Raw genomic sequence first — 13483 nt, 5'->3', positions numbered from 1 at the left:
GACCACTACTTCTCTGATGCGGCGGTTCCCAGAAGCTCTCGGGCCAGAGTGCGTGGGTTCTCGGGGCGGAAGGGCTGCTGCTGGCTGAGAGCTACAGAAATTAATCAAATTCAAGGTTAAAACAAGACTAATGGGTAAGATGGCAGCCTGACTGCCTGGTCCAGAAAGCTCTTCCTGAAGCAGGAAATGAAGAGGAGTCACATTGTCAGGAGCAAGAGTGACATCTGGTGGCCTGATAAAACATCACACAGCCTTACGGCATACAGCACTTGGCTGGCGAGTCTGAAATCCCTGCAAGACTGTCAAGAAATGTGGCTTTGCTCTCTGACTATGGGTGGGCAGCTGCAGCCCCGTCTTTCCCACTCCAAGGGAGTAAAATGGGCAATACTGGGGGAAAACCAAGCATTGCCTATTTCCCGGTACTCTTTCTTGGTCACGTTGACACAAGACTTGGGTGGCGGCTCAGACATGACCGTACCATGGCACTGACAGTGTTGGTACCCTACACTAAACCTTACCGGGCACCCAGGTACTAAGCACTGATGATGCAAAACTGATGAGTGCCCAGCAGGTAGGTACAGACAGTAGGTTGACATCTCTTTCCTCTGAGAGACTCGGGGCATGTCATATGCTAGAGATAATAAGGGGTAGAGAGGCCAAGGGTTTGCAGATGGCTGTGGAAGGGGGTGTTCAGTTGCCAGGAAGAAGAACAGACCCACAAAAATGGGATCAGAAAACTGTGCCAACATGCCCACTAGTGTTGAGGCTGAGCTGTGTCCCTGTGCAACACCCAAAGGCAGGGGGAACATGTAATCAAAGGGGGAAGAGGGTATTCCCAAAGAGGGTGACAGAGTAAATCATGTTCTCTTTGCTGTCCTGTCAAGTGAAAAGCAGCATCCCAAAAAGAAAGGGGACAAAGGAAATCCCAACAGACCGAGTCACACAGGTGTATGGCAGCAGGGCGCCATGCCCCCAACCTCCCAGCTCGCAGGGACTCCTGGAAAGCAATTTTCCAATAGGCATCAATGACCTTGAAAGTGTTTCTCTCCTCTGCCTAGTCATGAAATGCTCACATTCATTAGAAATGAGAACTCGAGACAGTACTGCTGGTGTGAGAAAATACTACGTTATCTAAACTAACAAAATGTCCTATTCATATAAATACACACTCATTACCTATGGAGCCTGGTGGCACCATGGGTTACTTGTTGAGCCGCTAACCATAAAGTCAGCGTGTGACTCCACTTTCTGGCCCTCCATGGTAGAAAGATGAGGCTGTCTACTCCCGTAAAGATGTCACTTTCTAGCCCTCCATGGTAGAAAGATGAGGTTGTCTGCTCCCGTAAAGATGTAGTCTTGGAAACCCGAGGGCAGAGGGACTCTGCCCTACAGATCATTGTGGATCAGAATTTACTCGATGCAGCTGGTTTGGTTTCGGTTACTTACCTACAAACACAAGATCATTTTGGAAACGCTACAAATAGCATCCTTCTAGCTGTTTTTTTCATTATTTCTAGATGGCGGGTGTCCAGAAGTGGATTCATCACAACCCTTGATTCAGGACACTCAGTGGTCTATACAGGCTCTTTTTACCACCCAACACAAGCCTTGAGTCCTGAGAATCTTTTTTTGGTGGATTTAGTCCTTTTACCTTTCTCCGCGGCTGGTGTGACTTGAGGACCTGATTTTGTAATGTTTGTTCTATCAAACTTGGAAAAGCCCCCTGGGGCAAGCTGCTCTATTTGGGAGAGCCCAACTCTCAGTGACACCTACTAGGTGTCATCTGTACTCTCCAGACTGCTCTACAGAAGTGGCACCACTTGGTCCTGGCTTTTTTTAGCACACTTTTCTATAAAGGATCAAAAAATAATAAGTATTCTAACTTTTTGCAGGCCACATATTGCTTTTTTTCATTTTTGTAAACTTTTCTAAATATAAAAACCACTCTTGGGTTGTGGGCAGTATAAAAGCAAGCACCAGCCAGGTTTGCCCCACAGGCTCTAAATAAGTAAAATAAAATATTTTATTTATAAATAAATAAAACAAAACGTTGCTCTGTTAGGTGCTGGCTTTTGGCTCCACAGTGCCCCCAAGTGTTCCAGAGAGGAACTGTCCCATGGGATTGTCTTGGCTACAATCTTGATGGAAGCAGAACTAGCCACCAGGTAGATTTGAACCACCCACCACCTTGCAGCTAGCAGGCCAGTGCCTTCACTACAACACCACCAGGGTGTCTTCAACAATGAAAAGACAAGGACGCTTCAAAAAGCTTAAGGAAAAATTTCCATTTTAATTGTGTCATTCCATCTCTCTACACACTATTTAAAGCCTCATGTCTATCCCCTTTACTCATTTATCCTTTTGTGACTGGGTATTTTGGCTGTTTCCAGGTATGTTCATTATTCACAGTGACACTAATGCCCTCGTATTAGGTCTCTTGATGCACATGTGTGGGAATTTCTTGGGTATAAATCTCGAAGTGGGGTCGCTGGGCCGCGGAATTTCTAAATGTGCAGTTGGACACGACAATGCCAAAATGTGCCCGAGGGCCTGGTGGCTTTCAACTCCATCGGCAATACAGAAGGTACAGTGCTTGCTTTGGGTAAACCCCCACCCCTTGCCAACACTTTTATGATGACTGCTTATGGGAAAGGCCTGGCCTGGCCCTGTGCTCTGAATGTCTACTTGTACGGGCTGAACAACCTAAGTCACTTCATGTCTATGAAATGTCTCCTCGTGGCTCTTGTCTAGCTCCCTTTCTGGGTTCAGCTGATGGCTTCTCAATCTCAACTCTTTTCTTGGTTCACTGCGTTACAAATAAGCCCCCCCCCCAGTTTGCAATGTGTCTCCCTCACTTTCTTTTAAGAAGTCTTGCCAAGTAAAAGTTCTTGCTTTCACTATAGGCAATTTCCTCACTGGAAGGGAGCCTCTGCTCTCATGGCTTGGGGCCTGTTTAGCCCAGTTCCCATGGCAAGGCCAGTCTGCAGAGTGCTGCCAGCTAGGACGGTGCACAGGAACTCTTTCTAAACACAGGGCAAGTAGCCATCAGCTTCCCAGTAAGAAATCAAACCCACAGAATCCGTTATCTCAGAGCTGATCTTTGAAGGAGTGGCAGTGTTTATGATAGAGAACAGATGGAAATGCATAGACCCCCCCTTGAGAATGCACCTCTGTGTTTCAGAGAAGGCCATCGGTTTAGTATTTAAATCAGAGGGGAGGGGGAATCCACTGCCGCTGAGTGGCCTGTGACTCATCGCAACCCCGTAGAACAGACTAGAATGGCCTAACACGATTCCCAGGGCTGTAATTTTTAAGGGCACAGGCTGCTCTATCCTTTCTTTACAAATTGGCTGGTTAGCTGGAACTCCGCCCACCTTTCAGTTCGTAGCTGAGCCACCAGACATCATTAAAAGCATGTTGACACAGGGGCCATGGAGTTGATTCTGCCTCAAAGTAACCCATGTCCAACAGAACACAATACTGCCTGGCCCTGGGCCATTTTCACATTGTCATGTTTGAGTCCAGTGTTGCCACCATAATTGCCAACGCAAAAATCCGCTGCCAGAGAATCATTTCTGATGTTCAGTGGCCCAAGAAGGCCGAGAGGACAACAGTTTCTAGAGTTTCCAAACTGACTCTTGACTGGCACAGCCAGCCTCATCTTTCTCCCAGGGAGAAGCTGGTGGGTTCAAACTGCTGGCCTGGAGCTTAGGAGTTCTGGTTGTAGCTCACTACCCCACCAGTGCTCCTGGGGGGCACAGAGGAGACACTAATTACGCTATTTCCTGAGACATGGTATTACTTTACTGGACCAGGTCGTTTAACTCACATTGATCTTCAATCAAAATGGTTAGTTTCAGAGTATGTACATGAGTCCAGATAAGAGATGGAAACACAGGGAATCCAGGAGAAAAAAGCCCCTCAGGACCAATAACGAGAGTAGTGATACCAGGAGGGGAAGGGGAAGGTCGGGGAGAAAGGGGGAACCGATCACCATGATCTACATATAACCCCTCCCTGGGTGATTGACAACAGAATAGTGGGTGATGGGTGACAGAGGACAATGTAAGATATGAAAATAATAATCTGTAACTTATCAAGGGTTTGGGAGGGAGGGTGTGGGAGGAAGGGGGAAAATGAGGAGCTGATACCAAGTAGAAAGCAAATGTTTTGAGAATGATGGAAACAAATGTACAAATGTGCTTGACACAATGGATGGATGGATGGATGGCGATAAGAGTTCTACAAGCCTCCAATACAATGATTTAAACAAAATGCTTAGTTTTTAATCTCTAGACTTCCTTTGGGAAAAGTTAAATAAGGGACCCAGTGATCCCAACAGACTGGCATCTAAACACTATCTGAGGCATGAAAATGCTGATGGAAAATACACTGGGCAGGTCGGCGCTGAAGGAATTCTATGTACCATTTTATAGAGCACCATGACCATCTATACAGACCACCTGGTAAAATCAAGTTAAGCAACCAATGAAAAGCCCAAGATGCCAGATGCTTGCCTGCAACTCTGGAATAAAATCATCTTACATTTAAAATTATATCAAAAATTACATTCTTCAAAGCGGATCAAATCACACACACACACACACACACACACACACACACACACACCTCTCTATTTTAAATGGGCCTGGCCCGCTTGATCAAATACTCACAAGATCAGCATATTTCTTACAGAGAGCTGCCAGCTTCTCCTCCGGAGTCGCAAGGGTGTTTAGGGCTTGCATCAGTAATAAAACTTCTTTTCCTGCTGATCAACAAAGTAAAAAATAAGTTCTGAAAGAATGAGGATCAAACCTAACCTGAAATTTCTATGTAACTTACCTGCTAAATAAAGAAAGCTTTTTTTAAATTATGGACTAACTGGCACTCCTTCCTTCCAAACCCCGTCACCCCAAACTTTTTCACTCACTCACTGGCCCTGAACTATAAGAATCCCTGTTGACGGTTTAAAAAGTCTCCGGGCCTGACTAGTGAGATCCAAATTAGATGTGTGACAAAGGGCAGAGAATAACCAAGTAAAAATATAGAAGCAAAGGATTTTCAGTTCATATTCAATAGAATCACTAGGATGCACACATAATTTTAACATGTCATTTAGTATGAACATTTTAAATAAATTGATTGTTTTCCGATAAGTTAGTGAAAGACCCGAAGGATAGTATTTGAAAAGGCTTTGGAACGGGGAAGCAAGTGGCTGCGAGAAGAGAAAACAAATGTTTCAAAATATGTCGCATGTTTTATTCATTCATTCATTTTTAATCATTTTATTGGGGGATCATACAACTCATTACAATCCATACATACATCAATTGTATAAAGCACATTTGTACATTCATTGCCCTCATCATTCTCAAAACATTTGCTCTCCACATAAACCCCTGGCATCAACTCCCCATTTTTCCCCTCTCTCCCTGCTCCCCTCTCCCCCATGAACCCTTCATAATTTATATATTATTTTGTCATATCTTACACTGTCCGATGTCTCCCTTCACCCACTATTCTGTTGTCTGCCCCCCAGGGAAGAGGTTATATGTCCTCATCTGGGAAGCCAAGACTACTTTCTTTTTTATTTTTTTTAAATGGTCACTCTTATATCTAAACTATTTTACATGTAAGATATGATCAGAGAACACAGTGTTCTCTGTGAATGCAAGTGAAACACTAAATCTTTGGGATAAAAAGCCAGGAAGTGATAGCAAGGCTAAAATAAAAAGGAGACTTTGGATTTCACATTCTTAGTCCTAAATTTGTTAACAAAAGGGAGAGATCAGGCCCATGCAAACCAGTTTTAACCTACTTTCTAAACTACAGATGAGACCGTGTCATCTTGGGACTCATTTCCAAATAAACTGCACAAACAGACGGTTCCCACATAAGTTTTTTGTCAGATGACTTTAAAAATACAAACAAGGTGAGTCAAATTGCCCCGTTTTTCTCTAGAAAGCCAGTTCTGGGAAATAACTGCGCTTCCTACTCTGGCCGTTTTCACCTCCTGACCATGACGGTAGCCACTTGCACTTGGGCAGTGACTAAAGACAGTAGGGTGTGTTAGCTCAGTCACTTTCCCCCCAAAACTGACCTGCCTGCCAATCAACTGCACTGCAACAAACATAAGGAAAACAGGCCCCAGGTGAACCCACCCAACCACTGAGCAAAGCCTCATACCTAGCTCTTTCTCCGTGCTCCTGTTGCATTCGGAGTCTTGCTGCCCATCAGGGGGATAGGTGCGAGCTTCCTGCCCAGGAGTTTCCTCCAGGGACTCTTGTGTGCAGTAAGGTGGGCTCACCAAATCCCTGCTGTTTGTTAAGAAGGTGCTGCCTTCCTCTTCTTCCAGTGAGTGTTTGTTACTTGTGCCATCACAGTGAGAATCTTGATGTTGAAGAATATCATTTGCTTGAGAGTTGCACAACAAATCTGCTTCCACCCCTAACCCGCACATTCCAGTTTCCTCCATTGTGCCCAGGACACACTGTAAAGGGAAGAGAAAAAAGGTGGGGGAAGTGGTTAAATCAAATCTTATCAGTGTTTAACACCAAAGGCACATCACAGTCTGATATATTTTTTTTATCTGAGTGGTTCGTAAAATTGCTGTCAGTAGTCATTTCGGAGTCCCAGTGAGAGGTGACCTAAAAATAAATCGTAAAGACATGGAAAGTAACACATAACCAAATACATCTACTCCTTACTCATCGACAAACTCATTACCCGACATTTCTCAACTACAATAGCAAAATAATCAACCATTTTCCCCCAATACAATAGCACCTCGCCCTGCTACGAAGCAGCCATTGCAGGATACCCATCTTCCCGACATGATCACTGAAGACAGCCGTGTGTGTAAGCAAATGTGGTGAAGAAAGTTGATGGTGCCCGGCTATCAAAAAATGATATAGCGTCTGGGGTCTTAAAGGCTTGAAGGCAAATAAGCGGCCATCTAGCTCAGAAGCAACAAAGCCCACAGAGAAGAAGCACATGGCCTAAGCGAACACAAGGTGTTGAATGGACCATGTAGCAGATACAAAGGAACAAAAACAATCATTGTGTGATCACCTTCCTCACATAATGGCTGAAGACGAAAGTGTGCATAAGCAAGTGTGGTGAAGAAGGCGGATGGTGCCCGGCTACTGAGAGATATAGCGTCTGGGGACTTAAAGGCTTGAAAGCAAACAAGTGGCCATCTAGCCCAGAAGCAACCGAGCCCACACGGAAGCAGCACACCAACATAGGTGACCATGAAGGACAGAGGAGACCAGGTCTCCAACATCAAAGATGGGGTGGTGGTGAGAATCACATCACCGTGAAAGAGGGGGAGTGCATGATGGGGACCCAATGCCCACCTGTAGAGAGCTGAACACCCCTTCCAGAGGAGTAGTGAGGAGGAGATGGGCCACACAGGGTTCAGTGTAACAACAATGAAACTCAAAACCTTCCTCTAGTTCCTGAACGCTTCCTCCCCTCCCAATCATCATGACCCCAATCCTACCTTGCCTTGCGGACCTGGTTGTACCAGAGGATGTACAGCGGTGCAGTGGGGATCTGGAGGCACAGGGAATCTAGGACAGACGAACCCTTCAACACCAGCGGTGGGAGAGGCGACACCAGGAGGGAAGGGCATGTAGAAAGGGAGAACCGATCTCGGAGATCTATGTGTAACCTCCGCTCTGGGAGATTGTCAAGGGGGAGGTGGGTGAGGGGAGACGCCGGGGAGTGTAAGATAAGATATAATAATTATTTATAAACTATCAAGGGACCAGGGGTGGGATCGGGGAGGGAGGGGGATGGGGGGAAAAAAAGGGAAACCGAGCTGATTCCAGGAACCCAAGTGGAAGGTGAATTATGAGAGTGACGAGTGCAACGAATGTATAAGGGTGCTTTGCTCATGTGATGTATGTACAGATTGTGATAAGAGCCTTATGAGCCCCAATAAAAAGATTAAAAAAAATAATAATCAACCATTTGTCATCAAATGGGCAGCATTTATCCAAGGACAAAGAACAGAGGATTAGGAAGAGGGAGAATGGATCTAGGAAAAAAGAAGAAATGGGATAAATGATCGTACACTGAGGAGATTGCAATGGATGAGCTAAAAAAAAAGTGTATGCATTTTTTAATGTAAATCTGATTATCTGTTCTGTAAACCTTCACTAACTCACTATAAAAAGTTTTTAAAAGGGGAAGAAAAGAAAAAGAACTGTCTACAAAAGTTGCCCCCAAACTCCAAAAACCATCTAAGAATTATGTGAGATACCATCAAGAATAGCATAAGTGTGACAGGAATTCCAGAGCAGAAATTTTGAAAGCTCAGAGAAAACTGTCTGGTGTTGAAAGAAAACTTCCTAAACAACAGCAAAGAGGAGAAACCAAGCACTTGAGAAGCTGAGCATGGGGGGGGGGGCGGGGGCCCAAATGAAAATTACTACAGCATAACACAATAAAAATCTCCAAAATCAAAGACAAGAGCCACTCAGAAAAAAAGGGAAGAAATGTTTCCAACCAAGAGTAACCAATAAGACTAAACTCTGATTTCTCAGCAGATGTCATGCAGGCAAAGCATTAATGAAATGATACATATACAACTCTGGAGGAGTGGGGGTAAGGGGGAAATAGTCAGCCAAGAATCTTATACCCAGCACAATTGACCTGCAAATACAAGGAAGAAATAAGGGCATTTCCTGATAAGGATAAATTAAAGGAATATGTTAAAGAAGACTAACCTTACAGAAAATACTTGGGTGAATTCTTCGGGCAGTTGAATCAGCAGCAGCAGCAGGTATTAACCTGAGATCAAACATACAAGGCAAGACCAACTACAAGTCCACTCACTTACAAATAGTACTCAAAATAAACTTCCAAGACCAAATAAGATACCACACGTAAGTGCTAATACCAACAAGCCAGATGTAAAGTGATCATTGTAATGCCCTATTAGACACAGCTAATCTTCATCTGTCAGTTTGTCATCCTATGCTTACTTGCATGTTACTTTGATGCTACAAGCCATGCCAGTGGCATTTCAAGTACCAGAAGGGTCATCACCAGTGGACAGATTTCAGCAGAATATCTGACTAAATAAGACAGAGTGGGAAGAAAAGTCTGGCAACCTACTTCTGAAGATTAGTCAATGAAAACCTTATGGATTTGAGAATGCTGAGTTAAGCAATATAATAAACATTTAGATGATTAAAATGTCAAGTATTTCATTATTTATATTTTTAACAAATTAAAAAATAACACAATTTTTAAAAGAAGGAAAGCTTTAATGATCACAACCAAGTATTGTTCAATATAATGCCAGAAGATAAGTTCCCTAGGTTGGAAGGTACTACACAATAGCTGCCACAACCGATTCAAAATGGAGCAGGGAACACAAAGGTGGTGCAGGATGACACAGGTTTCATTCTGTCGCTAAGAGTTGAAGCCAATTTAGCTGTACCTCTCTTTTATCAAACTGTAAATTGGCAGGTACATGGATGTTAATAAAGACCCTTTACACAGAAGCAACATATAGAAAAAATAATATCAACACCATCTTATCCAATATATTTAAGAGTAAGTTTTAAACCTACTCCTTGAAAATCATTAGCTGTTAAGGACTAGAACCACATGAAACTACAATGGCCCCAAATTCTGACAAAAGTCTACTAAAAGAGATGTAAAACAGAAATTTTTTTTCAAAACCGTAAGAAAACTTCTCAAAAGAGTAATGATAAGAACCCATACAATCCCTGAAATTGTGGTATCAAATGAGTTACGAAAACTATAAAACATATACTCTACACTCTGCTCGTTTGGGGAGTTTTAGTCAGAAAGCTACCTGAGCAGGGGCCGGTGAAAGTTCTAATATGGTTAAGAAGCCCTTTCCAGTTCCATTAGGGATTTTTTTAACAATCAGTTTTCTGGAAGATGTAATTCGCCTATCATGCAATTCACCTATCAAAGTGTAGAATGCAATAGTTTGTCGTGTAATCAGAGTTCTGCTGCCATGATAATCAGTTTTAAAACACTTTTATCACTCAAAATGAAACTATGAGTGCTCATCCTCTAAAACCCCTAGCCCAAACCCAACCCAAAGCCATGGATTCAATTCTGACTCAAAGTGACTTTATATAGTCTCCAAGATTATGAAATCTTAAAGGAACTGTAACCACTAATCTACTTTGTCAAGACAGATTGGGCTATTTTGAACATTTCATATAATATGGGGTCTTTCCACGTAACGTGATTTTCAAGGCTCATCCATGTTGTAGGATGTATCAACATTTAAATCCTTTTTGTGGCAGAATAATATTTCGTTGTATGGATAGTCCATATTTTGTTTCTCCGAGCATCAGTGGGTGGACTATTTTTGGCTATTATAAAGAATGCTGCTAAGAACCTTTGTATGCAAGTTGTGCAGACATCTGCTTACATTTCTATGAGAAATAAACACACATACACACACACATCGTAGTCACACTGCTGGGTCAGAGGGTCAATCTCTGTGGAACATTGTGAAGATGTGCCAGGCTGGTTTCCCAAGTGGCTGCAACACTTTACATTCCTTCCAGCAGCATACAGGTTCTAATTTCCCCACAACTTTGACCATGCTTGTCTTTTCCACACAGCAAACGTATGTGGTGAAGTGGTATCTCATTGTGGTCTGGGTTTATATTTCCCTAACACAGCAGTTCTCAACCTGTGGGTCGAGACCACATTGGGGGTCGAACAACCCTTTCACAGGGGTCATAACAGTAGCAAAATGACAGTGATGAAGTAGCAACGAAAATCATTTTATGGTTGGGAGGGGTCACCACAACATGAGGAACTGTATGAAAGGGTCACGGCATTAGGAAGGTTGAGAACCACTGCCCTCACACTTAATGATGACTATCTTTTTATGCACATTATTATGGTTTTATTTATATATATATATTTAGTTTGGAGACATGTTTATTAGGATACCTTTTCTATTTATTTATTGGGTTGACTTTTTATTACTGAGTTGTCAGAACTCTTTTTGTATTCTGGATGTTATTGTATTTCCTATCTAGTCCATTGCTTCTCAAAATGGGTGATCCAGGGGGGCTGCCTAACAGATACCTATACTTTATCTTGAATTACAGGCTATCGTACATAAGTCTGTAATTGTCAGCGGAACAATGGGTAATTTGTTCCCCCCTAAAAAGGGGGCAGTCAGCCAAATCAGTTTGGGAACCTATGGGCTAGTCGATTCGAACTCGTGTCAGACCCCTGTCCAGAGTAGAAGTGTTCCATAAGGGATTTTTAAAGCTGACCAATCAGAAGCAAATTGCCAGGTCTGTCTTCTGAGGCATCTCTGAGTGGGTTTGAACCACCAACCTTTCAGCTATTATTCTAGTCCTTAAATGTTTATGCTACCCAGGAACTCCTATACTCTAAATACAAGTCCTTTATGAAATCTATGATTTTCTTCCAGTCCTGGTTTTATTTACAGGGAACTTCTTCAGTTCCTCACTTTGGAAAAAGGACTCAGTTAAGGGTTGGGTTCAGAGGTTCAAATCCACCAATTGTTCTGTGCAAGAAAAATGTGGTTGTCTGTCTCCGTAAAGATTTAGCTTCTAAAAAAAAACGATTTAGTTTGTAGAAACCCAAAAGACCAGTGCTACTCTGTCCTATGGAGTGCCTGTGAGTCCAAACTAAATACATGGCAGTGGGTGGGATTTAAAAAAAAACTTAAGTAGGCCTGCTACTCTTGTTTTTGGATTAAAGCATGTAGGTTAACGGCTACTACCATACACATGCAAAAAGACAAAAGTTAAAAGACTTCAGAAAGGCCTGCTCACCTAATTCAAAATGACCACGGCACTCAGTATATTAAATTAAATGAATCTGTATAGCACACAAGCATTCATGCCTCGTTTCCCTCTCATCTTGCCTCATCATTTGTAGCTAATGTCACCTTTTGTCTTTCCGGATAAGACTCCTCCCTCCACCTCTACATGAAAGAGCCTCTGAGAAAGTAGTAGCGTGTGCCTACATGGTAGGAATACCAACTGATGGGCAGCTAAGGGGAAGAGGGCTAGTGAAAATACCCTGGAAAGTACCCATCTGTTAGCACATGATGTAGAGACATCCCTACGAATGTTACTAGGTGACTTTGCCTGGTCAGATTTGGGCCAGGGAGGGCAGACTGCCCTGGAGAAGAGCAGAAATATACTAGAACCCTAAACTCTCAGAGTCAGCTACTGGGCCTATTACTGATCTTTCTGGAACGAACCTCCCTCTGCAACTTTCCCAGTCATTTGAGGGGCTTACACCTCGAAATTCCAAGGTTTACAAGCAAACTATTACATTTTTATGAGCACAGATTAGAAAACTGGTTTTAACTGAATATAGATCATACAACAGAGTTTTATATATTACTAAGGGTATCGTAATCTTTTAAGGGATTACTCTAGATAACAAAATTTTCCACACAGCTAGCTAGCACTTTATCAATCATTCATCTCCAAATTCTATTTTAACCATTTTGGGTCAAGACCTTTTTAATATGTGTTATGTAACAGCCTCCTAAAATAGCCTGTTTTACTGTATTTGAACAAATGGGTAAAATGAAATTAAAGGGGCTGTATTTTTAACAGATAAAATGTCATTTTACTGGGTACTAATGTATCATTAGATTCTGGTCTCTGTAGTACAGCTATAATTTTTAGGATACTAGATTCTTATTATCTCAAAATATAAATTCCCCAAATTGAGACCTCACTTTGATTTGAAGACTGAAATACTTGTTTGAGACCTCTTATTTCTATAGCACTTGTTTTCAAATAGTGACCCTGATCGTAGAGGGCTGCGAGAAGTTGGAATCGACTCTATGGCAGTGGGTCTGTTTGTTTTTTTTTTCAGTTTGGCTTTCAAAACCAGACAAGGCAGATTTAGATATGGGATTTACTACATGCAAAATTGAAACAGAAGACAGCAACCCAGTAATATTGGTACAGAACGCTTACATGTGGGAGGCTGCGTGATGTACGGCACACTTCACAGTAGATGTGAGGCTAGAGTGGAGAAAGCAGGAAAAACTCCCAGCATCAGAACATATGAATGACTAAAGAAATGCATTCTTTTGGTTCACTCACCATTCTGAGTGAGAGCATTGTCCAGGTAAACAATGGAGCAGAGTACGAAGGAAGTAGGGGGAAGAAAGTGAGTATTTAAGATCAGCCATATTTTCACACAAATATTGTATACCTCCCCTTTTTACTGACTGCACCCTCCTTACTTTCATACGAGATCCAAGCAACTTTTTGTTTGCAGCAAAAACTAAAACACATTGGCACAGTACACTTTGAAAACCTTTTGTTTTTTTGGTGGGGGAAGTCTACAATCTGCCCTATGGAGCTGGTCTGACCAAACCCAAACCGTCTTGGTGCCGGCTGGGCCTGGCCACAGCCCACTGCCCACATGTAGCATGGATTCAGATTCTGGCGAATAGGTGAGCAGC

At 42.7% G+C, this 13483-nt stretch overlaps 1 protein-coding gene across 2 annotated transcripts in view; it reads right to left on the bottom strand.

Moving 5' to 3' along the window:
• Nucleotides 1–13483, bottom strand: part of TXLNG (taxilin gamma) — a 42297-nt gene that overhangs the window by 14016 nt on the left and 14798 nt on the right. The window contains exons 2-3 of one of the 2 annotated variants that reach the window (XM_075538852.1): nt 6187–6490; nt 4674–4768 (exon numbers count right to left, since the gene is read on the bottom strand). In XM_075538852.1, coding sequence (XP_075394967.1) covers nt 4674–4768; nt 6187–6490 — 399 coding nt within the window. The remainder of the gene's footprint in view (nt 1–4673; nt 4769–6186; nt 6491–13483) is intronic. The other variant, XM_075538853.1, reaches the window with a different exon arrangement.

This window comes from Tenrec ecaudatus, chromosome X, assembly GCF_050624435.1.
Source record: "Tenrec ecaudatus isolate mTenEca1 chromosome X, mTenEca1.hap1, whole genome shotgun sequence".
Lineage (NCBI taxonomy): Eukaryota > Metazoa > Chordata > Mammalia > Afrosoricida > Tenrecidae > Tenrec > Tenrec ecaudatus.
Note: the sequence above shows the minus strand (reverse complement) of the source record. Positions and strands in the feature narration are given on the sequence as shown.